Genomic DNA, 26,389 nt, shown 5'->3' on the forward strand with positions numbered 1-26,389 from the left:
TCCCCGTGTATGGCGCTCTGCCCTGCTGTCCCCTCTGACCTCCCCGTGTATGGCGCTCTGCCCTGCTGTCCCCTCTGACCTCCCCGTGTATGACGCTCTGCCCTGCTGTCCCCTCTGACCTCCCCGTGTATGGCGCTCTGCCCTGCTGTCCCCTCTGAGCTCCCCGTGTATGGCGCTCTGCCCTGCTGTCCTCTCTGACCTCCCCGTGTATGGCGCTCTGCCCTGCTGTCCTCTCTGACCTCCCCGTGTATGGCGCTCTGCCCTGCTGTCCTCTCTGTCCTCCCCGTGTATGGCGCTCTGCCCTGCTGTCCTCTCTGACCTTCCCTCCTCATGTATGGTGCTCTGCCCTGCTGTCCTCTCTGACCTCCCCGTGTATGGTGCTCTGCCCTGCTGTCCCCTATGACCTCCCCGTGTATGGTGCTCTGCCCTGCTGTCCCCTCTGACCTCCCCGTGTATGGCGCTCTGCCCTGCTGTCCTCTCTGACCTCCCCTCCCCGTGTATGGCGCTCTGCCCTGCTGTCCTCTCTGACCTTCCCTCCCCGTGTATGGCGCTCTGCCCTGCTGTCCTCTCTGACCATCCCTCCCCGTGTATGGCGCTCTGCCCTGCTGTCCTCTCTGACCTCCCCTCCCCGTGTATGGCGCTCTGCCCTGCTGTCCCCTCTGACCTCCCCTCCCCGTGTATGGCGCTCTGCCCTGCTGTCCTCTCTGACCTCCCCGTGTATGGCGCTCTGCCCTGCTGTCCCCTCTGACCTCCCCGTGTATGGCGCTCTGCCCTGCTGTCCTCTTTGACCTCCCCTCCCCGTGTATGGCGCTCTGCCCTGCTGTCCTCTCTGACCTTCCCTCCCCGTGTATGGCGCTCTGCCCTGCTGTCCTCTCTGACCTTCCCTCTCCGTGTATGGCGCTCTGCCCTGCTGTCCTCTCTGACCTTCCCTCTCCGTGTATGGCGCTCTGCCCTGCTGTCTTCTCTGACCTTCCCTCCCCGTGTATGGCGCTCTGCCCTGCTGTCCTCTCTGACCTTCCCTCTCCGTGTATGGCGCTCTGCCCTGCTGTCCTCTCTGACCTTCCCTCCCCGTGTATGGCGCTCTGCCCTGCTGTCCTCTCTGACCATCCCTCCCCGTGTATGGCGCTCTGCCCTGCTGTCCTCTCTGACCTCCCCTCCCCGTGTATGGCGCTCTGCCCTGCTGTCCCCTCTGACCTCCCCTCCCCGTGTATGGCGCTCTGCCCTGCTGTCCTCTCTGACCTCCCCGTGTATGGCGCTCTGCCCTGCTGTCCCCTCTGACCTCCCCGTGTATGGCGCTCTGCCCTGCTGTCCTCTTTGACCTCCCCTCCCCGTGTATGGCGCTCTGCCCTGCTGTCCTCTCTGACCATCCCTCCCCGTGTATGGCGCTCTGCCCTGCTGTCCTCTCTGACCTCCCCTCCCCGTGTATGGCGCTCTGCCCTGCTGTCCCCTCTGACCTCCCCTCCCCGTGTATGGCGCTCTGCCCTGCTGTCCTCTCTGACCTCCCCGTGTATGGCGCTCTGCCCTGCTGTCCCCTCTGACCTCCCCGTGTATGGCGCTCTGCCCTGCTGTCCTCTTTGACCTCCCCTCCCCGTGTATGGCGCTCTGCCCTGCTGTCCTCTCTGACCTTCCCTCCCCGTGTATGGCGCTCTGCCCTGCTGTCCTCTCTGACCTTCCCTCTCCGTGTATGGCGCTCTGCCCTGCTGTCCTCTCTGACCTTCCCTCTCCGTGTATGGCGCTCTGCCCTGCTGTCTTCTCTGACCTTCCCTCCCCGTGTATGGCGCTCTGCCCTGCTGTCCTCTCTGACCTTCCCTCTCCGTGTATGGCGCTCTGCCCTGCTGTCCTCTCTGACCTTCCCTGTGTATGGCGCTCTGCCCTGCTGTCCTCTCTGACCTCCCCTCCCCGTGTATGGCGCTCTGCCCTGCTGTCCCCTCTGACCTTCCCTCCCCATGTATGGCGCTCTGCCCTGCTGTCCTCTCTGACCTCCCCTCCCCGTGTATGGCGCTCTGCCCTGCTGTCCTCTCTGACCTCCCCTCCCCGTGTATGGCGCTCTGCCCTGCTGTCCTCTCTGACCTCCCCTCCCCGTGTATGGCGCTCTGCCCTGCTGTCCTCTCTGACCTTCCCTCCCAGTGTATGGCGCTCCACCCTGCTGTCCTTTCTGACCTCCCCTCCCCGTGATTGGCGCTCTGCCCTGCTGTCCCCTCTGACCTCCCCGTGTATGGCGCTCTGCCCTGCTGTCCCCTCTGACCTTCCCTCCTCATGTATGGTGCTCTGCCCTGCTGTCCTCTCTGACCTCCCCGTGTATGGCGCTCTGCCCTGCTGTCCCCTCTGACCTCCCTCTCCGTGTATGGTGCTCTGCCCTGCTGTCCCCTCTGACCTCCCCGTGTATGGTGCTCTGCCCTGCTGTCCTCTCTGACCTTCCCTCCCCGTGTATGGCGCTCCGCCCTGCTGTCCTCTCTGACCTTCCCTCCCCGTGTATGGCGCTCTGCCCTGCTGTTCTCTCTGACCTTCCCTCCCCGTGATTGGCGCTCTGCCCTGCTGTCCCCTCTGACCTCCCCGTGTATGGCGCTCTGCCCTGCTGTCCTCTCTGACCTTCCCTCCCCGTGTATGGCGCTCTGCCCTGCTGTCCTCTCTGACCTTCCCTCCCCGTATATGGCGCTCTGCCCTGCTGTCCTCTCTGACCTCCCCTCCCCGTGTATGGCGCTCTGCCCTGCTGTCCCCTCTGACCTCCCCTCCCCGTGTATGGCGCTCTGCCCTGCTGTCCTCCCCTCCCCGTGTATGGCGCTCTGCCCTGCTGTCCCCTCTGACCTCCCCTCCCCGTGTATGGCGCTCTGCCCTGCTGTCCTCTCTGACCTCACCTCCCCGTGTATGGCGCTCTGCCCTGCTGTCCTCTCTGACCTTCCCTCCCCGTGTATGGCGCTCTGCCCTGCTGTCCCCTCTGACCTACCCGTGTATGGCGCTCTGCCCTGCTGTCCCCTCTGACCTCCCCGTGTATGGCGCTCTGCCCTGCTGTCCCCTCTGACCTCCCCGTGTATGGCGCTCTGCCCTGCTGTCCTCTCTGACCTCCCCGTGTATGGCGCTCTGCCCTGCTGTCCTCCCCGTGTATGGCGCTCTGCCCTGCTGTCCTCTCTGACCTCCCCGTGTATGGCGCTCTGCCCTGCTGTCCTCTCTGACCTCCCCGTGTATGGTGCTCTGCCCTGCTGTCCCCTCTGACCTCCCCGTGTATGGCGCTCTGCCCTGCTGTCCTCTCTGACCTCCCCTCCCCGTGTATGGCGCTCTGCCCTGCTGTACTCTCTGACCTTCCCTCTCCGTGTATGGCGCTCTGCCCTGCTGTCCTCTCTGACCTTCCCTCCCCGTGTATGGCGCTCTGCCCTGCTGTCCTCTCTGACCTCCCCTCCCCGTGTATGGCGCTCTGCCCTGCTGTCCCCTCTGACCTCCCCTCCCCGTGTATGGCGCTCTGCCCTGCTGTCCTCTCTGACCTCCCCTCCCCGTGTATGGCGCTCTGCCCTGCTGTCCCCTCCCCGTGTATGGCGCTCTGCCCTACTGTCCTCTCTGACCTTCCCTCCCCGTGTATGGCGCTCTGCCCTGCTGTCCTCTCTGACCTTCCCTCCCCGTGTATGGCGCTCTGCCCTGCTGTCCTCTCTGACCTTCCCTCTCCGTGTATGGCGCTCTGCCCTGCTGTCCTTTCTGACCTCCCCTCCCCGTGATTGGCGCTCTTCCCTGCTGTCCCCTCTGACCTCCCCGTGTATGGCGCTCTGCCCTGCTGTCCTCTCTGACCTCCCCGTGTATGGTGCTCTGCCCTGCTGTCCTCTCTGACCTTCCCTCTCCGTGTATGGCGCTCTGCCCTGCTGTCCTCTCTGACCTTCCCTCTCCGTGTATGGTGCTCTGCCCTGCTGTCCCCTCTGACCTTCCCTCTCCGTGTATGGTGCTCTGCCCTGCTGTCCTTTCTGACCTTCCCTCCCCGTGATTGGCGCTCTGCCCTGCTGTCCCCTCTGACCTACCCGTGTATGGTGCTCTGCCCTGCTGTCCCCTCTGACCTCCCCGTGTATGGCGCTCTTCCCTGCTGTCCTCTCTGACCTTCCCTCCTCATGTATGGTGCTCTGCCCTGCTGTCCCCTCTGACCTCCCCGTGTATGGCGCTCTGCCCTGCTGTCCTCTCTGACCTTCCCTCCCCGTGTATGGTGCTCTGCCCTGCTGTCCTCTCTGACCTTCCCTCCCCGTGTATGGCGCTCCGCCCTGCTGTCCTCTCTGACCTCCCCTCCCCGATTATGGCGCTCTGCCCTGCTGTCCTCTCTGACCTTCCCTCCCCGTGTATGGCGCTCTGCCCTGCTGTCCTCTCTGACCTTCCCTCCCCTCCCCGTGTATGGCGCTCTGCCCTGCTGTTCTCTCTGACCTCCCCTCCCCGTGATTGGCGCTCTGCCCTGCTGTCCCCTCTGACCTACCCGTGTATGGCGCTCTGCCCTGCTGTCCTCTCTGACCTTCCCTCCCCATGTATGGCGCTCCGCCCTGCTGTCCTCTCTGACCTCCCCTCCCCGATTATGGCGCTCTGCCCTGCTGTCCTCTCTGACCTTCCCTCCCCGTGTATGGCGCTCTGCCCTGCTGTCCTCTCTGACCTTCCCTCCCCTCCCCGTGTATGGCGCTCTGCCCTGCTGTTCTCTCTGACCTCCCCTCCCCGTGATTGGCGCTCTGCCCTGCTGTCCCCTCTGACCTACTTGTGTATGGTGCTCTGCCCTGCTGTCCCCTCTGACCTCCCCGTGTATGGCGCTCTGCCCTGCTGTCCTCTCTGACCTTCCCTCCTCATGTATGGTGCTCTGCCCTGCTGTCCCCTCTGACCTCCCCGTGTATGGCGCTCTGCCCTGCTGTCCTCTCTGACCTTCCCTCCCCGTGTGTAGCAGCGCTTGCTACGTTTCGGGTATGGTGTCCTGCTTGATTCAAGGTTACTAGAGGTTATGATTTGTGACATGGATAGTCAAGGATGGAAAAAGTCCATAAACATGAACAAAAAACCTGTTCCAACTATCGCCATGTCGATCTAATGCATGTCGATCATGTGGGGTCAACCTATTGACTGTCAACCTAGTCATTGACGTAGTCCAGATCTCACGCATGATAGCACAGGTTAAACCCCTCCCCATATCATTCCATAGCTTTATTTCATACCCACGCGTTTCATCTACATTCATGTGGGCTTCATCAGGGGTGTGCGAGTGTATCGCTGTCAGGTTACTGTTTTACAGAAAAAAGAACAGCGCTGGCACTTTTACACAAAAGGTGTTTTAATTAATTTCATATAACATATTAAAATGCATCCTTCATATCCATAACATATAAAAACAATTATATTGTATATTAATTAAGCTATATATCCCACCGGATAATTCCGCTTTATACACCAAACCAGAGAAAACTGTTCCTTACTGATTTTGTATAATTATATACAGCTGAATTTAAAGCTAGATATTATTGCTTTATATGCTTTTGACAATAAATCATAGCCGCATAGATGTTGTCAATCAATAGAAATGTCCAGCTGATAGATATTTTTCCTCAGCTATTATAATAATCAATTATCCAGTCAGTTAATTATGCAAGTTGCAGTTCTTTTCACAAATGCATGCAGCTAGTAGATTATACCTTCCAGGTAAGTTTCATCACACTATTAATTTTCAACAAGTGTGAGTTATAATTATTATGTTTTGCGGTTAGAGTTTCTAGTGGAGCTGTGCACAGATGTATAATTTTGCACATATTACATAGATACCTCTCCCGGCTGTCGCTTCCAAAAACAGCCTTGTCCGGAGTCCACTGCCTGGTGGATAACAGGTATATTTTCAGATGTTTATCCGCAAAAGTTTATTAGATGTTATCCGTAGGTATTAGTATCTCTGGCCGGCCAGTAAGATATGAAGGTGTCTCACCAAAAGCTCTTTAACAGTGCATCCGACAAACGCGTTTCCCCGCTTAGATATACAGCTCAGCGGCTTCCTCAGTGTCCATGTATGCACTGCAATGGTACAGGAATTTAAATCTTGCGCCTCCCTCATGGCGCATACGTCAGTATTGCGGTCCATACCTCGTTTTAATTCTCATCTATTGGGATTCTATGCGTTCCATTTGATCAATTATTTATCAAGCTGTGTATTAACTCATTGGTATATTCTCTGGATGGTATCACCCGGTAATCCTGGATTAAATTAATCTGTTCACATAATATTTAGCCATAATTTTAAACATGATTTCTAAAAAACAAACATATACAATATATATAAAAAAACATAAAACAATATTCATTGATTCATTCAGTGCTGCACACGTATCCATAACGTTCAAATAAGTATAACCTGATGAATATGCTTATAAACTTATATATAGACACAATATATGTATATACATAAAAATGTGAATTATAATATAAATTATAAATTAAAAATTATAAACTATAAATTATGATAGGGTAAATCTTGATAGGGTAAATCTACTAGGGTGAGAGATCCACAGAACTCACTGAGGTCGCCCATGGCAACCAGCCAGACCACACCCACCACCCGCCACGGGTGATCCGGTGGATGGTAAGTATAGTCCGGCCAGCCACCACGTTCGACACCCCCAGCTCCGATAATTCCCCACCCCAATGTCTACAATCGTGTACACTTTCATCTATTTACACTTCCATGTTCCTAAATGCGTTTTTACGGGCAACCAACAAAACAAAACAAAAAGAAATATATATATATTCATATATATGCATAGAGAAAGAAACAAAAAAAACAAAAAGAGAGACAAAAATTATGGGGGGATGTAACCAAAAAATATATATATATATTATCTATTCTCTATCCAGTGAATGTAGGAAAATATATATATTATATCCTCTATATTACCCTTTAATTTCCATTAATAGTTCTCAGAAGGAAGTTAATACAGAGCTCCAAGAAAAAGGATAATAAAGATCATTGGGGCCCCACTCAATACAATATTCAGTCATTATTATTTTATACCCCATTCAATTCTACAGTATCATTTAATCCCCCCGGTACTAAAGAGTCCATCCTAAAAATCCAATATGCCACACGTCTGCAGAGCATACTATATCTATCCCCACCTCGTTTGGTTGTTTTAATCTGCTCCACAGCTAACATTTTAATATCATCAAAGTCGGCATCCTGGCAGTTTGCTATATGAGTTGATAATGGATGTTTTGCTTTTTTAATGACATTTCTTCTGTGCTCCATGTATCTTATATGGAGAGTTCTAGTAGTGCAGCTAACATATTGTTTACCGCATTGGCACGTAATTATATAAATTACAAATGTCGACATACAATTTAAAAAATCCTTAATTTTAAATATTTCCTTTGTTCTTGTTGATTGTACTTCTGTACTTTTCCTAGGCACAGACTTACAAGATAAGCAAGAGGTTTTCCCACATTTGTGGAAACCCATAGGTCTTTCTGGGAGCCAAGATTTTAATGATGTTACTTCAGGTTTTTTATAGAAATGACTGGGTACTAACTTAGATCTTAAATTTTCTGCCTTACGGAACAATGTAGGTCCTATGGGGTTAATATTATCATGAAGTAGTTCATCTAACAGGAGTAATGAGGTATTTTTCTTTATTATATATTTAATTTGATCAGCACAGTTGTTATACTGGGTAGAAAAACACATACTTTTTTCATACTTAGTTTCTATCTCTTTCCGTAATGTTGCTCTAGGTTTCAGCAATACACTTCTATCCATATTTTCTACTTCTTTATATGCTTTTGCCAGTATATCAGATGGATATCCCTGTTCATGAAATGATTCTAGTAAAGTGGTAGCTTGTATTCTAAATGTCTCAATGGATGTACAATTACGACGTATGCGGATAAGTTGACCCCTGGGGATATTATCCTTCCAGCATGTTTTATGCGAACTTTTATAGTGCAAATAACGATTTTGATCAACAGGCTTTATATATGTCTTAGTGCTTAATACCCCATATTCAACAAATAGTTCTATATCAAGGAAGGTTATTGTGTTAGGACTATATTGTGACGTGAATTTGAGTCCAAAGGTATTATTATTAAGACTCTCCGTGAATAGTTTTAATGTTTCTATACTACCACCCCATATAATAAATAAATCATCTATAAATCGGCCATAGTATACCAGGTCCGCGCCGAATCCTCCCCCCCACACGTGCATGTCCTCAAACACGCCCATGTATAGGTTGGCGAGACTCGGCGCGAACCTGGCACCCATGGCCGCACCACGTGTCTGTAAATAAAATTGTGAATCAAAAGTGAAATAATTATGTGTCAACATAAATTTAATAGCATCCAAAACTGTTTTGTCTTTGCCTGATTGGTCAGTTTCTGTGTGTAAAGGTTGAAGGTTATTGCAGGTCACCGCCTTTACTTTGTGCGCATCAATGCCGAACTCCATGTTTTGTTTTTCTTTACTGAGGAGTAATTTTATTACTAATTTGCTCTTTTGTAGCATTTTCAGTGTGGAGTTGCATAGTAGAAGATTACCCTTGTTGTGTGTCCAGTGTTGCAGTAATTTGCACAGTATAGTTTATAAGAATTACTATTTTAGCATGAATTGATTATTGTGATAGCATTTATATTTGAATATACTGTGCATAGTGTGGTTATGGTTTACACGTATAACTATTGCGTGATCCTAGACACGTAAAGAAACCGGGGTACCGTGCAAAGAGCTATAACCGCTTCCTTTCCCAGGGTGGTGATGGGCGATAGGCAGGTATAACGCACACATATACCAAGTATCCTCACAACGGCACAGGTGGTCTTCAATATCAGGCATCCCTGCAGACAGTCCCATGTCCGTCACAGGGTGAGGTCCGGATACCAAGGTCTCCTGTGGGAGGTCTGGGCTGGGGGCTGTGGCCAATCCTCGGGTGACTGGGTTATGTGCTGCATGGTGGTCTTCATCTCCAGGCCTGCAGGGGCTATTCACTGTCCCAGCTGAAGCGTGATGTGGCCACTACATGCGTCACTGCAGTCAGCAGGTTTCTTTCTGTGCCAATCCTGTTGTGTCTCCTACAGTCACGCTCAAACAACACATAAGGCTATAACACCTTTTCCCACATGGCTGGGGTGTGTATTGTGTAGCACACTCTTTCCTGGCCTGAGTATTCCTTTAACTTCTTCCCACCGCACCCAGAACCCAGGAATGGGGAGAGTCCTGCTCCGACTGTAGACTCTTGTCATCATCATCCTCTTCTTCATAGGGACACCCTGACCTCCACTATATGCCTGTCGGGCCACATGTTCTGCAACCATTTTATTTTTTTGTATTAATGTTTTAAATGAAGGGAAAAAAAAAGACTCCTCCTTATTGTATGAATACTGTGACACATTGCTATATATTAGAAACCTTGATCAGCCATGTTTTAATGCTAACCTTAACAATCCAAAGTGGTTAGGCTTTGATATAATTTATTTTACATTTTCAAGAAAACCAATGTTTCTCTGACGTCCTAGTGGATGCTGGGGACTCCGTAAGGACCATGGGGAATAGACGGGCTCCGCAGGAGACTGGGCACTCTTAAAGAAAGATTAACTACTATCTGGTGTGCACTGGCTCTTCCCTCTATGTCCCTCCTCCAGACCTCAGTTAGAATCTGTGCCCGGCCAGAGCTGGATGCACCTAGTGGGCTCTCCTGAGCTTGCTAGTAAAGAAAGTAATGTTAGGTTTTTTATTTTCAGAGAGCTTCTGCTGGCAACAGACTCACTGTTGCGTGGGACCGAGGGGAGAGAAGCAAACGTACCTGTTCACAGCTAGGTTGCGCTTCTTAGGCTACTGGACACCATTAGCTCCAGAGGGTTCGAACACAGGCAAAGGTCCTCGGTCGTCCGTTCCCGGAGCCGCGCCGCCGTCCCCCTCGCAGAGCCAGAAGATCAGAAGTTGGTGATGAAATCGGCGGCTGAAGACTCCTGTCTTCATTAAGGTAGCGCACAGCACCGCAGCTGTGCGCCATTGCTCCCACTGCACACTTACACACTCCGGTCACTGTAGGGTGCAGGGGGGGGGGGGGGGCGCCCTGGGCAGCAATAAGTCTACCTTTGGCATAAAAAAGACACATAATACAGTCTGTGACTGTATATGTGTAAAACCCCCGCCATTTTTTAGTCAGAAACAGCGGGACAGAAGCCCGCCGCTGAGGGGGCGGGGCCTTCTTCCTCAGCACACCAGCGCCATTTCTCTTCACAGCTCCGCTGGAAGGGCTCTCCCCTGCAGTCTCCTGGTACTAAGAGGGTAAAAAGAGAGGGGGGGCACATAAATTTAGGCAAAAGGTGTATTGATACAGCAGCTATTGGGAAAAATTAACTTCAGGTAGTGTGTATCCCTGTGTATATAGCGCTGTGGTGTGTGCTGGCATACTCTTTCTCTGTCCCCCCATAGACCTTGGGGGGTCCAGTCCTCAGTCAGAGCATTCCCTGTGTGTGTGCTGTGTGTCGGTACGGCTGTGTCGACATGTTTGATGAGGAGGGTTACGTGGAGGCGGAGCAAGTGCAGATAAATGTGGTGTCGGTGCCGACACCTGATTGGATGGATATGTGGAAGGTCTTAAATGACAAATGTAAACTCATTACATAAGAGATTTGATTATGTTGCTGCCGGGGGACAGCCGGGCTCTCAACCCGGGCCTGCCCAGGCACCTCAGAGGCCGTCAGCGTCTCAAAAACGCCCACTATCTCAGTTGGTTGACACAGATGTCGACACGGAGTCCGACTCCAGCGTCGACGAGGATGAGGCACTATTACAGCCCAAAATTACTAAGGCCATCCGATACATGATTATTGCAATGAAAAATGTATTACACATTTCAGAGGCTGACCCTGTCCCTGACAAGAGGGTAAATATGTTTGGGGAGAAAAAGCAGCCAGTGACTTTTCCCCCGTCACATATGAATTAAATGAGTTATGTGAAGAAGCGTGGTCTTCCCCTGATAAAAAAGTGGTGATTCCCAAGAGAATACTAATGGCGTACCCTTTCCCGCCAACGGATGGGTTACGCTGGGAATCCTCCCCTAGGGTTGACAAGGCCCTGACGCGCTTATCTAAAAGAGTGGCCCTGCCGTCTCAGGATACGGCCGCCCTAAAGGAACCTGCGGATAGGAAGCAGGAAGGTATCTTGAAGTCTGTGTATACACACTCTGGTACTCTACTGAGACTGGCTATTGCTTCCGCTTGGATGTGCAGTGCTGTTGCAGCATGGACAGATACTCTGTCAGAGGGGTTGGATACCCTGGACAGGGATACCGTATTGCTAACACTTAGCCATATTAAAGATGTCGTCTTATATATGCGGGATGCCCAGAGGGACATTTGCCTGCTGGGCTCTCGAATAAATGCAATGTCCATTTCTGCCAGGAGGGTCTTATGGACTCGGCAATGGACAGGTGATGCCGACTCTAAAAAAACACATGGAGGTTTTGCCTTATAAGGGTGAGGAATTGTTTAGGGACGGTCTCTCGGACCTCGTATCCACAGCGACAGCTGGAAAGTCGACTTTCTTGCCACAGGTTTCCTCACAGCCTAAGAAAGCACCGTATTACCAAATGCAGTCCTTTCGTTCTCAAAAAAGCAAGAGAGTCAGAGGTGCATCCTTTCTTGCCAGAGGCAGGGGTAGAGGAAAGAAGCTGCACCATGCAGCCAGTTCTCAGGAACAAAAGTCCTCCCCTGCTTCCACTAAGTCCACCGCATGACGCTGGGGCTCCACAGGCGGAGCCTGGAGCGGTGGGGGCGCGTCTCCGAATTTTCTGCAACCAGTGGGTTCGCTCACAAGTGGATCCTTGGGCTATACAAATTGTATCTCAGGGATACAAGCTGGAATTCGAAGTGGCACCCCCTCACCGTTACCTAAAATCCGCCTTGCCAGCTTCTCCCACGGGGAGGGAGATAGTCCTGACGGCTATTCACAAGCTGTACCTCCAGCAAGTGATAATAATTGTACCCCCCCTTCAACAGGGAAGGGGTTACTATTCCACACTGTTTGTGGTACCGAAACCGGACGGTTCGGTAAGACCCATTCTAAATTTAAAATCCTTGAACATTTACATGAAAAAGTTCAAGTTCAAAATGGAATCGCTCAGAGCGGTCATTGCCAGCCTGGAAGAGGGATTTTATGGTATCTCTGGACATCAAGGATGCGTACTTGCATGTCCCCATTTATCCGCCTCACCAGGAGTACCTCGGGTTTGTGGTACAGGACTGTCATTACCAATTCCAGACGTTGCCGTTTGGTCTATCCACGGCACCGAGAGTCTTTACCAAGGTAATGGCGGAGATGATGGTACTTCTCCGGAAGCAAGGAGTTACAGTTATCCCGTACTTGGACGATCTCCTCATAAAGGCGAGGTCCAGAGAGCAGTTGTTGATCAGCGTAGCACACTCTCAGGAAGTGTTGCTACGGCACGGCTGGATTCTGAATATTCCAAAGTCGCAGCTGATTCCTACGACGCGTCTGCCCTTCCTGGGCATGAAAGAGAAAGGGAAAGGGTTCGAAATGCCCTAGAGCGGTGCACACAAAATTTAATTAAAATATAACTTTTAATGTAATATATGGTAAAACCAGCGAATATTAAAAGGAAAGGAAAGTAGTGTAGATAAGAAAGAAATCGTGATTAAAATTGAGAGAGCTGCGCATTAGATGTCACCCAAATGACTTCTATATTGTACATAAGGTTACAGATTAATGAAGAGTGTGTCAGGAGTATATAGTTCCTGTATAGCTATATTTCTGCTAGCTATAGAGGGACTCCTTCAATAAGTGTCTCAAATGTTCTAATCCCTCCCAGGATTCATGAAATGAGACTGTTGTGGAAACAGGACTCCAGTTTTCATAGTGTGTGCTATAATAGAATGATGGTAATACTCTAATAGTTTACTGTGTTTTAGTAATAGCAGTGGTAAACTTAATAAAATAATCTCCCAATGCTGTGGGCTATGTTTCCAATGTGTCACAGAAATGGTAACAGAACTCTGATTAAACTTCAAATATATCTCAGAAACATCTGAGTGCCCTCCTGAACTTCATAAATGTTGTTACATCCTCTAGAGAAGAACCAATAAACATATGATACATTTGTATCGCATGAAAGAGAAACAGCCGCTGTCAGTTCACAGATTGAGCTCCGGCAGCCTGAGGTCTTTTGGCTGTTACTACTGATAATCTTATTTTGTTAAATTGTAACAAAGTGAAGGGTTTGTTTATAGCTGACGTCACAGCTGACAGAAATAAGCCAGCAGTCCCTAGTCACAAGGTTATTTTCTAAACACTTTATCTCTTTATGTGGCTATATTATTTATTTATTTCTATAGTCAATATGAGACCATTTAGGATTTGATCTCTCTTGTTATAATAGAGGATAATGAGGGCTCACTCTGTGCTTGTAATGTTCTGTGCACTGTTTATTCCTTTATTAGGATAATTCAAAGAAGTGCACTAGTAGCTAAACCTTCCTAATTATATTCTGATACCTTGATGCATTATGCGCCCACAGTGTCACAGTTTTTAAACATTTATTGTGATATTCATGGAAAGAATTTCATTAGCATGTGCTTACAATAGATCTATAATAGCTAAGAAATCATTATAAATGTGAGCCAGATAAATGTGAGGCAGAGGCTCTGATGAAGCGAACAGCGAAGCGTGCGTCAGGCTAGCTGCGCACTGTAGATAGTCACCTGACATTTACTATGTTAGATTAGAAAGGATTGATTAAATGAAGAGTGTTCTATCCCATGCAAGCAGCGGGGATATGCACAGGAAACAGTTATATTAGAAACTCGTGTCAGACTCTGTTGTGCATATTGAAATATACTGTGTGCAGCAAATGTGAAAGGTGTTCTCGTAGATTGCAGTACTCAGTCCTGATATGAACAACATCAAACACTTGATATACACGTGCATATATTGAAAATTGCCTAATAAAGGATTAAATACATGTTGTAACTTCAGTGACACGGCTCACATTTATAATGATTTCTTAGCTATTATAGATCTATTGTAAGCACATGCTAATGAAATTCTTTCCATGAATATCACAATAAATGTTTAAAAACTGTGACACTGTGGGCGCATAATGCATCAAGGTATCAGAATATAATTAGGAAGGTTTAGCTACTAGTGCACTTCTTTGAATTATCCTAATAAAGGAATAAACAGTGCACAGAACATTACAAGCACAGAGTGAGCCCTCATTATCCTCTATTATAACAAGAGAGATCAAATCCTAAATGGTCTCATATTGTCTATAGAAATAAATAAATAATATAGCCACATAAAGAGATAAAGTGTTTAGAAAATAACCTTGTGACTAGGGACTGCTGGTTTATTTCTGTCAGCTGTGACGTCAGCTATAAACAAACCCTTCACTTTGTTACAACTTAACAAAATAAGATTATCAGTAGTAACAGCCAAAAGACCTCAGGCTGCCGGAGCTCAATCTGTGAACTGACAGCGGCTGTTTCTCTTTCATGCGATACAAATGTATCATATGTTTATTGGTTCTTCTCTAGAGGATGTAACAACATTTATGAAGTTCAGGAGGGCACTCAGATGTTTCTGAGATATATTTGAAGTTTAATCAGAGTTCTGTTACCATTTCTGTGACACATTGGAAACATAGCCCACAGCATTGGGAGATTATTTTATTAAGTTTACCACTGCTATTACTAAAACACAGTAAACTATTAGAGTATTACCATCATTCTATTATAGCACACACTATGAAAACTGGAGTCCTGTTTCCACAACAGTCTCATTTCATGAATCCTGGGAGGGATTAGAACATTTGAGACACTTATTGAAGGAGTCCCTCTATAGCTAGCAGAAATATAGCTATACAGGAACTATATACTCCTGACACACTCTTCATTAATCTGTAACCTTATGTACAATATAGAAGTCATTTGGGTGACATCTAATGCGCAGCTCTCTCAATTTTAATCACGATTTCTTTCTTATCTACACTACTTTCCTTTCCTTTTAATATCCGCTGGTTTTACCATATATTACATTAAAAGTTATATTTTAATTAAATTTTGTGTGCACCGCTCTAGGGCATTTCGAACCCTTTCCCTTTCTCTTTCATGCAGATTTATTTTGCCTGTGGTAGCACCCCCTAAATGGTTACGAATAACGCAGATGTGTTTTGAATAATATAAATTGGGGTCTTTCTCATAATAAGAATTAAACCTGTGCGACCAGTACTACAGTTACTACTTCCTGGGCATGATTCTGGACACAGAACAGAAGAAGGTATTTCTCCCGGAGGAGAAGGCTCAGGAGTTAGTGACCATGGTCAGGGATCTCCTGAAACCAAAGCAGGTGTCTGTGCATCACTGCACGCGAGTCCTGGGAAAGATGGTAGCGTCATACGAAGCCATTCCTTTCGGCAGGTTCCATGCCAGGATCTTTCAGTGGGATCTGTTGGACAAGTGGTCCGGATCGCATCTTCAAATGCATCAGCTGATCACCCTGTCCCCCAGGGCCAGGGTGTCTCTTCTGTCGTGGCTGCAGAGTGCTCACCTTCTCGAGGGCCGCAGGTTCGGCATACAGGACTGGGTCCTGGTGACCACGGATGCAAGCCTCCGCGGATGGGGGGCAGTCACTCAGGGAAGAAACTTCCAGGGGCTATGGTCAAGTCAGGAGACTCGTCTGCACATAAACATACTGGAATTAAGGGCCATATCCAACGCCCTGAGTCAAGCGGAGCCCCTGCTTCGAGACCAACCAGTGCTGATTCAGTCAGACAACATCACGGCAGTCGCCCATGTAAACCGACAGGGCGGCACAAGAAGCAGCGTGGCGATGGCGGGAGCCACAAGGATTCTTCGTTGGGCGGAGAATCACGTACAAGCACTGTCAGCAGTATTCATTCCGGGAGTGGACAACTGGGAAGCAGACTTCCTCAGCAGGCACGACCTCCACCCGGGAGAGTGGGGACTTCATCAAGAAGTCTTCGAGCAGATTGCAAATCGGTGGGAACGGCCACAGGTGGACATGATGGCGTCCCGCCTAAACAAAAAGCTAAAAAAATATTGCGCCAGGTCAAGGGACCCTCAGGCGATAGCTGTGGACGCACTGGTAACTCCGTGGGTGTTCCAGTCGGTATATGTTTCCTCCTCTTCCTCTCATACACAAGGTACTGAGAATAGTAAGAAAAAGAGGAGTGAGAACCAGTGGCGTAACTAGAAATTTTTCTCCCCCAAGCCAAAAAATTCTTTGGCGCCCCCCCCCCCCCCCCCCCCCATACCCCCATAGTTGGCACTAGTAAAGGGACAAATAGGCGCGCGCCGTCAGAAAGGGTGTGTGGCTTCGTTGAAATGGGCGTGGCTTCGCGTAAAGGGGCGTGGTATTGCAGGAAAAGACTACCTTATACCCCAGTTTTGCAACCTGCACGCCCAGACGTTAGCCACCACAGGAAAGAAAAATAATCCTGATTCATGCCCCTTACATTATTTGTCATTTTTCCTCCTTATAGTAATGCCCAGTATACATTATGCCACATACTGCAATGGCCCTTAGACATTATGCCACACACAATAATGCACACACCGTAATGCCTGTGACACATTATGACAGGAATCGCAATGCCCGTTATACATTATGCTACACACTGCAATGCCCCTGATACATTATAGCACATACAATGTCTGTGACACATTATAACACACACCGCAATGACCCTGAGACATTATACCACATATCACAATGCCCGTGATATAGTATACCATACACCGTAATGCCTGTGACACATACCGCAATGCCCGTTATACCCTATGCCACACACCGCAATGCCCCTGATACATTATAGCACATACAATGTCTGTGACACATTATGACACACACCGCAATGACCCTGAGACATTATAACACATACCACAATGCTCGTGATATAGTATACAACACACCGTAATGCCTGACACATTATGACACACACCGCAATGTCCGTGATACATTATGCCACACACTGCAATGACCCTGAGACATTATACCACATATCACAATGCCCGTGATATAGTATACCATACACCGTAATGCCTGTGACACATACTGCAATGCCCGTTATACCCTATACACCGTAATGCCTGACACATTATGACACACACCGCAATGTCCGTGATACATTATGCCACACACCGTAATGCCCATTACACATTAAGTCCTACAGTAAGGCTTCTAATTACTTTTAAATTACCTGCTCGTTGCCAGGGGTTTCATGTTCTTGGTTCCATGCATGGTGCCAGGGGTTTTCATGCTCAGGGTGTCATGCTCGTTGCCAGGGGTTTCATGCACTTGGTGTCATGCTCGTTGCCAGGGGTTTCATGCACTGGGTGTCATGCTCGTTGCTAGGGGGTAGTGCTTGTTGCTAGGGCTGTGCTCTCCCAGTGCCACATATGCCCCCAGTGCCAGATATTCCCCCACAGTGCCAGGTACTCACATGTCCCCAGTGCCAAATACAGCCCCCCCATGTGTCAGGTACACATATACCCCCCCAGTGCCACATATACCCCCAGTGCCACATATACCCCCAGTGCCAGGTACTCACATGCCCCCAGTGCCAAATACAGCCCCCTTCCCCCCCATGTGCCAGGTACACATATACCCCCCCTGTGCCACATATGCCCCCAGTGCCACATAAGCCCCCCTCCCCCAGTGCCACATAAGCCCCCCTCCCCCAGTGCCACATAAGCCCCCCTCCCCCAGTGCCACATAAGCCCCCAGGCACTGGTTTAGAGAGTCTCCCAAAAGCCGCACTCGTACTGCAGGATACGCAGAGAAACTAGGTCATCTGGACGAGGACATCCCAGTGATATACTGTAGGTCCGACACTCACTCATTTAATCGAGATAAAGGCCACATTATGATTTTTAATATTTATCATTACATTTACATCTACTGCATTAGGGGCTGTGACTGACTGAGAGTCTCACATGATGTCACACACTCACACAGTGCTGCAGTGCACTGTATGACATCATGTGAGTCTTGTGAGACTTTAAGTCAGTCACTCACAGCCCCTAATACAGTAGATTTAAATGTGTGCATTGTTCATGCTCTTTAATATCTATGTGGCGTGGCCTCTATCTTGATTAAATGAGTGTCAGTTTTAAACAGAACTTCATGAAAAATAAATATTTGGGTAATTAACCCCCCTGCCTCCCCTCCCAGCTAAGAACTGCTGTAGTTATTGGTAACCATACCAAGACAACTGAGTGGAGAGCGGCAGCGCAGCTCACCCTGCCCAGTGCCCTGCCCTGATTAACAGCTGCACGCAGTCGCGCATTAACCAAGAGACGGCGGCAATGGCAATGGGCAGGCGGCTGGGAGCGGCGGCGATGTCTTCCCAGGTGGCGCGGTGCGGCGGGATGGAGCGGACTAGGCCGCAGTGACAGCCGCACGCAGCCGCGCACTTACCAAGAGAGTGGGAGGCAATGAAAATGGGCAAGCGTCCGGGAGCGTCAGCGATGTCTTCCCAGGCGGGGCGGCGGGACGGACCGGACTAGTCTAGGCTGCAGTGACACAGCCGCATGCAGCCGCGGCCGCGCACTTACTAAGAGAGCGGGCGGGCGGCAATGGGCATGGATGGCGGCAGCCGCGGCAATAAACTCCTGGCTTCCTTCCACTGCTCCGAATCCAGACCCTCCGGCAGCGCAACAGCAGGACTCGGACGGAGGACCCCGCACAAACTCCCAGCGTCGCCCGCCAGTGCAGTCTCTCCTCCTCACTCGGTCTTCCCACGTGCAGGGGGCGTACACAGCTGACCTGAGTGACCCTCCCTCAGTCACAGTGAGATATATATAAAGCCGCCCACCCTTCAAATCGCTCCTCCCTCACCTCTATGTAATTGGCTGGCCAATCTATCTGTCAGCCTAGCTGACAGCCAAAGCTAGTCACTCAAAGTGGCGTCGCCCCCCCGCCACGGCGGGGTCGGCGGGGGCAGTAGTTACGCCAGTGGTGAGAACGATACTCATTGTTCCGGATTGGCCAAGAAGGACTTGGTACCCAGAACTTCAAGAGTTGGTCACAGAGGACCCATGGCCTCTGCCTCTCAGACAGGACCTGTTGCAGCAGGGGTCCTGTCTGTTCCAAGACTTACCGCGGCTGCGTTTGACGGCATGGCGGTTGAACGCCGGATCCTAGCGGAAAAAGGTATACCGGATGAAGTAATTCCTACGCTGATAAGAGCTAGGAAGGATGTGACGGCAAAGCATTATCACCGCATATGGCGGAAATATGTTGCGTGGTGTGAGGCCAGGAAGGCCGCTACAGAGGACTTCCAGTTGGGTCGTTTTCTGCATTTCCTATCTGATCTTCCATATGGACAGGGCAGAATTGAGGACTCGTCCCCAATTTCTCCCTAAGGTGGTATCATCGTTTCATTTGAACCAACCTATTGTGGTGCCTGCGGCTACTAGGGACTTGGAGGATTCCAAGTTGCTGGACGTAGTCCGGGCTTTGAAAATTTATGTTTCCAGAACGGCGGGAGTCAGAAAGTCTGACTCGCTGTTTATTCTGTATGCAGCCAACAAGGTTGGCGCCCCTGCTTCGAAGCAGACTATTGCTCGCTGGATCTGTAGCACGATTCAGCTGGCTCACTCTGCGGCTGGATTGCCGCATCCAAAATCAGTAAAAGCCCATTCCACAAGGAAGGTGGGCTCTTCTTGGGCGGCTGCCCGAGGGGTCTCGGCTTTACAGCTTTGCCGAGCTGCTACTTGGTCGGGTTCAAACACATTTGCTAAGTTCTACAAGTTTGATACCCTGGCTGAGGAGGACCTTGAGTTTGCTCATTCGGTGCTGCAGAGTCGTCCGCACTCTCCCGCCCGTTTGGGAGCTTTGGTATAATCCCCATGGTCCTTACGGAGTCCCCAGCATCCACTAGGACGTCAGAGAAAATAAGAATTTACTCACCGGTAATTCTATTTCTCTTAGTCCGTAGTGGATGCTGGGCGCCCGTCCCAAGTGCGGACTTCTTCTGCAATACGTGTATATAGTTATTGCATACTAAAGGGTTATTGTTATGAGCCATCTGTTGATTGAGGCTCAGTTGTCGTTCATACTGTTAACTGGGTATGGTTATCACAAGTTATACGGTGTGATTGGTGTGGCTGGTATGAGTCTTACCCTGGATTCAAAATCCTTTCCTTGTAGTGTCAGCTCTTCCGGGCACAGTTTCCCTAACTGAGGTCTGGAGGAGGGGCATAGAGGGAGGAGCCAGTGCACACCAGATAGTACCTAATCTTTCTTTTAGAGTGCCCAGTCTCCTGCGGAGCCCGTCTATTCCCCATAGTCCTTACGGAGTCCCCAGCATCCACTACGGACTACGAGAAATAGAATTACCGGTGAGTAAATTCTTATTTTTTTTACTTATTATTTCTATAAACATCTGAATATATGTAAATACACTAAACATATTCATACCTGCAAAGTGCACTCAGAGACTTTTGAATAGACTGGAAGGTTTTGAATTGAAATAAACAAGTAGGACATTAAACTGTTTCTCTGTATCGTGCCTCTTAAATTAGTGGGGTTTAATTTACCCTTTAAGATTGAGAATGTTGTTTGTGGTTTTCGCCTGTCCTATGGGATTGTGAGGGGAGGCGTTTGTGGAGCCTTAGCTGATGCTAGGTAGATTTAGTACCTTTATCATCTGGTCCACCCTCCCTATTTCTCTGTTGTGTGTGTATTGGTTCAACTCGGTCAAATGAATACCACAAGCATTAAGAACGTGGAATAATACCAGAGGGATTCCCTTATAATAGACATCACAGCACCGTGCCATTTAAGGAAGAAAAAAAAACTACTTGGTTTAAATCAGCCAACCCTGATGTAATGTCTTATTCTTCAATACCCTTCTCCTGGCATCTCTCTGTAATGGCCTCGGACAGAGGGTGAGAACGGCCCCTGCAGGCTGCCAGGGAATTCTACAGCGACCGCTGAGCCTTATGTTAATCACAATGCCTGTCATTGCTGCAGAGGTCTGCTAATTATCTCACATGATTCTGAATATGATCAGGCAACTGTGAAGACGGCTTCAACCCGATTATCAAAGGGTGTGTATACTCATGCACTCGGGGTATCAGAGGCTTTTTCTTCTAACCTTATTATTCTAAAAAAACATTGTTCTTCACATGAATGTTTCAAGGTCATAAAGGTGCAAACAGATCTGACTTCTCCATTATATATGATCTTCCTTTGTGTAGCAGAGCTCCTCCCCGTGCCTAAGTCAGTAGCGCGGTGCGGCCACTGTGTGGTGTAATCCGCCCGTTATGACACTTTCTTTTTCTTCTGTAGGTAAAATTAGACCTTTCAATTTCTTGTGATGGGATCTCGGAGTCTGAAGTGACAAGTGACCAAGGTGTGTATGTTTGGGGGGAGTCAGAGTGCAAGAACTGAGGACAGGTAGTGAGCATGCCGTCCAGGGGGTGAGGGAGGGTGTAGCGGGGAACACGGGGAAGGGAGGGAGGGTGTAGCGCGGAACACGGGGAAGGGAGGGAGTGTGCGCAGGAGGTTGGGAGGGTGTAGCTGGAAACACGGGAGGGAGGGTGTAGCAGGGAACACGGAAGGGAGGGAGGGTGTAGCGGGGAACACGGGGAAGGGAGGGAGTGTGCGGAGGAGGTTGGCAGGGTGTAGCTGGAAACACAGAAAGGAGGGAGAGTGTAGCGGGGAACACGGGGAAGGGAGGGAGTGTGTGCAGGAGGTTGGGTGTAGCTGGAAACACGGAAGGGAGGGAGTGTGCGCAGGAGGTTAGGAGGGTGTAGCTGAAAACACGGAAGGGAGGGAGTGTGCACAGGAGGTTGGGAGGGTGTAGCTGGAAACACGGAAGGCAGGGAGTGTGCACAGGAGGTTGGGAGGGTGTAGCGGGGAAGGGAGGGAGTGTGCAGCGGGGAAGGGAGGGAGTGTGCACAGGAGGTTGGGAGGGTGTAGCTGGAAACACGGAAAGGAAGGGAGGGAGTGTGCACAGGAGGTTGGGAGAGTGTAGCAGGGAACACGGGGAAGGGAGGGAATGTGCACAGGAGGTTGGGAGGGTGTAGCTGGAAACACGGAAGGGAGGGAGTGTGCACAGGAGGTTGGGAGGGTGTAGCAGGGAACACGGGGAAGGGAGGGAGTGTGCACAGGAGGTTGGGTGTAGCAGGGAACACGGAGGAAGGGAGGGAGTGTGCACAGGAGGTTGGGTGTAGCAGGGAACACGAAGGAAGGGAGGGAGTGTGTGCAGGAGGTTGGGAGGGTGTAGCGGAGAAGGGAGGGAAAACGCAAGAGGTTGGGAGGGTGTAGCAGGGAACACGGGGAAGGGAGGGAGTGTGCGCAGGAGGTTGGGAGGGTGTAGTGGGGAACACTGGGAAGGGAGGGAGTGTGCGCAAGAGGTTGGGTGTAGCTGGAAACACAGAAGGGAGGGAGTGTGCGCAGGAGGTTGGGAGGGTGTAGTGGGGAACACGGGGAAGGGAGGGAGTGTGCGCAAGAGGTTGGGTGTAGCTGGAAACACGGAAGGGAGGGAGTGTGCGCAGGAGGTTGGGAGGGTGTAGTGGGGAACACGGGGAAGGGAGGGAGTGTGCACAAGAGGTTGGGAGGATGTAGTGGGGAACACGGGGAAAGGAGGGAGTGTGCGCAGGAGGTTGGGAGGGTGTAGTGGGGAACACGGGGAAGGGAGGGAGTGTGCAGAGGAGGTTGGGAGGGTGTAGCGGGGAAGGGAGGGAGTGTGCAGAGGAGGTTGGGAGGGTGTAGCGGGGAAGGGAGGGAGTGTGCGCAGGAGGTTGGGAGGGTGTAGCGGAGAAGGGAGGGAGTGTGCAGAGGAGGTTGGGAGGGTGCAGCCGAGAAGGGAGGGAGTGTGCGCAGGAGATTGGGAGGGTGTAGCAGGGAACACTGGGGAAGGGAGGGAGTGTGCGCAGGAGATTGGGAGGGTGTAGCAGGGAACATGGGGAAGGGAGGGAGTGTGCGGAGGAGATTGGGAGGGTGTAGCAGGGAACATGGGGAAGGGAGGGAGTGTGCGGAGGAGGTTGGGAGGGTGTAGCGGAGAAGGGAGGGAGTGTGCGCAGGAGATTGGGAGGGTGTAGCAGGGAACACGGGGGAAGGGAGGGAGTGTGCGGAGGAGACTGGGAGGGTGTAGCATAGACACGGGGAAGGGAGGGAGTGTGCGCAGGAAATTGGGAGGGTGTAGCAGGGAACACGGGGAAGGGAGGGAGTGTGCACAGGAGGTTGGGAGGGTGTAGCTGGAAACACGGAAAGGAAGGGAGGGAGTGTGCACAGGAGGTTGGGAGAGTGTAGCAGGGAACACGGGGAAGGGAGGGAATGTGCACAGGAGGTTGGGAGGGTGTAGCAGAGAACACGGGGAAGGGAGGGAGTGTGCACAGGAGGTTGGGAGGGTGTAGCAGAGAACACGGGGAAGGGAGGGAGTGTGCACAGGAGGTTGGGAGGGTGTAGCAGGGAACAACACGGATGAAGGGAGGGAGTGTGCACAGGAGGTTGGGTGTAGCAGGGAACACGAAGGAAGGGAGGGAGTGTGTGCAGGAGGTTGGGAGGGTGTAGCGGAGAAGGGAGGGAAAACGCAAGAGGTTGGGAGGGTGTAGCAGGGAACACGGGGAAGGGAGGGAGTGTGCGCAGGAGGTTGGGAGGGTGTAGTGGGGAACACTGGGAAGGGAGGGAGTGTGCGCAAGAGGTTGGGAGGGTGTAGTGGGGAACACGGGGAAGGGAGGGAGTGTGCGCAGGAGGTTGGGAGGGTGTAGTGGGGAACACTGGGAAGGGAGGGAGTGTGCGCAAGAGGTTGGGAGGATGTAGTGGGGAACACGGGGAAGGGAGGGAGTGTGCGCAGGAGGTTGGGAGGGTGTAGTGGGGAACACGGGGAAGGGAGGAAGTGTGCGCAAGAGGTTGGGAGGATGTAGTGGGGAACACGGGGAAGGGAGGGAGTGTGCAGAGGAGGTTGGGAGGGTGTAGCGGGGAAGGGAGGGAGTGTGCAGAGGAGGTTGGGAGGGTGTAGCGGGGAAGGGAGGGAGTGTGCGCAGGAGGTTGGGAGGGTGTAGCGGGGAAGGGAGGGAGTGTGCAGAGGAGGTTGGGAGGGTGCAGCCGAGAAGGGAGGGAGTGTGCGCAGGAGATTGGGAGGGTGTAGCAGGGAACACTGGGGAAGGGAGGGAGTGTGCGCAGGAGATTGGGAGGGTGTGGCAGGGAACATGGGGAAGGGAGGGAGTGTGCGGAGGAGATTGGGAGGGTGTAGCAGGGAACACTGGGGAAGGGAGGGAGTGTGCGGAGGAGATTGGGAGGGTGTAGCAGGGAACATGGGGAAGGGAGGGAGTGTGCGGAGGAGGTTGGGAGGGTGTAGCGGAGAAGGGAGGGAGTGTGCGCAGGAGATTGGGAGGGTGTAGCAGGGACACGGGGAAGGGAGTGAGTGTGCGCAGGAGATTGGGAGGGTGTAGCGGGGAACACTGGGGAAGGGAGGGAGTGTGCGGAGAAGATTGGGAGGGTGTAGCAGAGAAGGGAGGGAGTGTGCGCAGGAGATTGGGAGGGTGTAGCAGGGACACAGGAAAGGGAGGGAGTGTGCGCAGGAGATTGGGAGGGTGTAGCAGGGACACGGGAAAGGGAGGGAGTGTGCACAGGAGATTGGGAGGGTGTAGCAGGGAACACGGAAGTGAGGGAGTGTACGGAGGAGATTGGGAGTGTGTAGCAGGGACACGGGAAAGGGAGGGAGTGTGCGCAGGAGATTGGGAGGGTGTAGCAGGGACACGGGGAAGTGAGGGAGTGTACGGAGGAGATTGGGAGGGTGTAGCAGGGAACACTGGGGAAGGGAGGGAGTGTGCGGAGGAGGTAGGGAGGGTGTAGTGGGGAACATGGGGAAGGGAGGGAGTGTATGGAGGAGGTTGGGAGGGTGTAGCGGAGAAGGGAGGGAGTGTGCGGAGGAGACTGGGAGGGTGTAGCAGGGAACACTGGGGAAGGGAGGGAGTGTGCTCAGGAGGTTGGGAGGGTGTAGCGGGGAAGGGAGGGAGTGTGCAGAGGAGGTTGGGAGGGTGTAGCGGGGAAGGGAGGGAGTGTGCAGAGGAGGTTGGGAGGGTGTAGCGGGGAAGGGAGGGAGTGTGCGCAGGAGGTTGGGAGGGTGTAGCGGGGAAGGGAGGGAGTGTGCAGAGGAGGTTGGGAGGGTGCAGCCGAGAAGGGAGGGAGTGTGCGCAGGAGATTGGGAGGGTGTAGCAGGGAACACTGGGGAAGGGAGGGAGTGTGCGCAGGAGATTGGGAGGGTGTGGCAGGGAACATGGGGAAGGGAGGGAGTGTGCGGAGGAGATTGGGAGGGTGTAGCAGGGAACACTGGGGAAGGGAGGGAGTGTGCGGAGGAGATTGGGAGGGTGTAGCAGGGAACATGGGGAAGGGAGGGAGTGTGCGGAGGAGGTTGGGAGGGTGTAGCGGAGAAGGGAGGGAGTGTGCGCAGGAGATTGGGAGGGTGTAGCAGGGACACGGGGAAGGGAGTGAGTGTGCGCAGGAGATTGGGAGGGTGTAGCGGGGAACACTGGGGAAGGGAGGGAGTGTGCGGAGAAGATTGGGAGGGTGTAGCAGAGAAGGGAGGGAGTGTGCGCAGGAGATTGGGAGGGTGTAGCAGGGACACAGGAAAGGGAGGGAGTGTGCGCAGGAGATTGGGAGGGTGTAGCAGGGACACGGGAAAGGGAGGGAGTGTGCACAGGAGATTGGGAGGGTGTAGCAGGGAACACGGAAGTGAGGGAGTGTACGGAGGAGATTGGGAGTGTGTAGCAGGGACACGGGAAAGGGAGGGAGTGTGCGCAGGAGATTGGGAGGGTGTAGCAGGGACACGGGGAAGTGAGGGAGTGTATGGAGGAGGTTGGGAGGGTGTAGCGGAGAAGGGAGGGAGTGTGCGGAGGAGACTGGGAGGGTGTAGCAGGGAACACTGGGGAAGGGAGGGAGTGTGCTCAGGAGGTTGGGAGGGTGTAGCGGGGAAGGGAGGGAGTGTGCGGAGGAGGTTGGGAGGGTGTAGCGGGGAAGGGAGGGAGTGTGCGCAGGAGATTGGGAGGGTGTAGCAGGGAACATGGGGAAGGGAGGGAGTGTGCGCAGGAGATTGGGAGGGTGTAGCAGGGACCCGGGGAAGGGAGGGAGTGTGCGCAGGAGATTGGGAGGGTGTAGCAGGGACACGGGGAAGGGAGGGAGTGTGCGGAGGAGGTTGGGAGGGTGTAGCGGAGAAGGGAGGGAGTGTGCGGAGGAGACTGGGAGGGTGTAGCAGGGAACACTGGGGAAGGGAGGGAGTGTGCTCAGGAGGTTGGGAGGGTGTAGCGGGGAAGGGAGGGAGTGTGCGGAGGAGGTTGGGAGGGTGTAGCCGGGAAGGGAGGGAGTGTGCAGAGGAGGTTGGGAGGGTGTAGCGGAGAAGGGAGGGAGTGTGCGCAGGAGATT

General features: G+C 51.7%; 1 protein-coding gene across 2 annotated transcripts in view; it reads left to right on the forward strand.

Moving 5' to 3' along the window:
* The window catches only part of CFAP119 (cilia and flagella associated protein 119), a 123,871-nt gene that overhangs the window by 71,053 nt on the left and 26,429 nt on the right, over window positions 1-26,389 (forward strand). For both annotated transcript variants that reach the window (XM_063935491.1, XM_063935492.1), the window contains exon 7: window positions 21,311-21,374. In XM_063935491.1, the coding sequence (XP_063791561.1) occupies window positions 21,311-21,374 (64 nt within the window). The remainder of the gene's footprint in view (window positions 1-21,310; window positions 21,375-26,389) is intronic.

This window comes from Pseudophryne corroboree, chromosome 7 (genome assembly GCF_028390025.1).
Source record: "Pseudophryne corroboree isolate aPseCor3 chromosome 7, aPseCor3.hap2, whole genome shotgun sequence".
Taxonomy (NCBI): Eukaryota; Metazoa; Chordata; class Amphibia; order Anura; family Myobatrachidae; genus Pseudophryne; species Pseudophryne corroboree.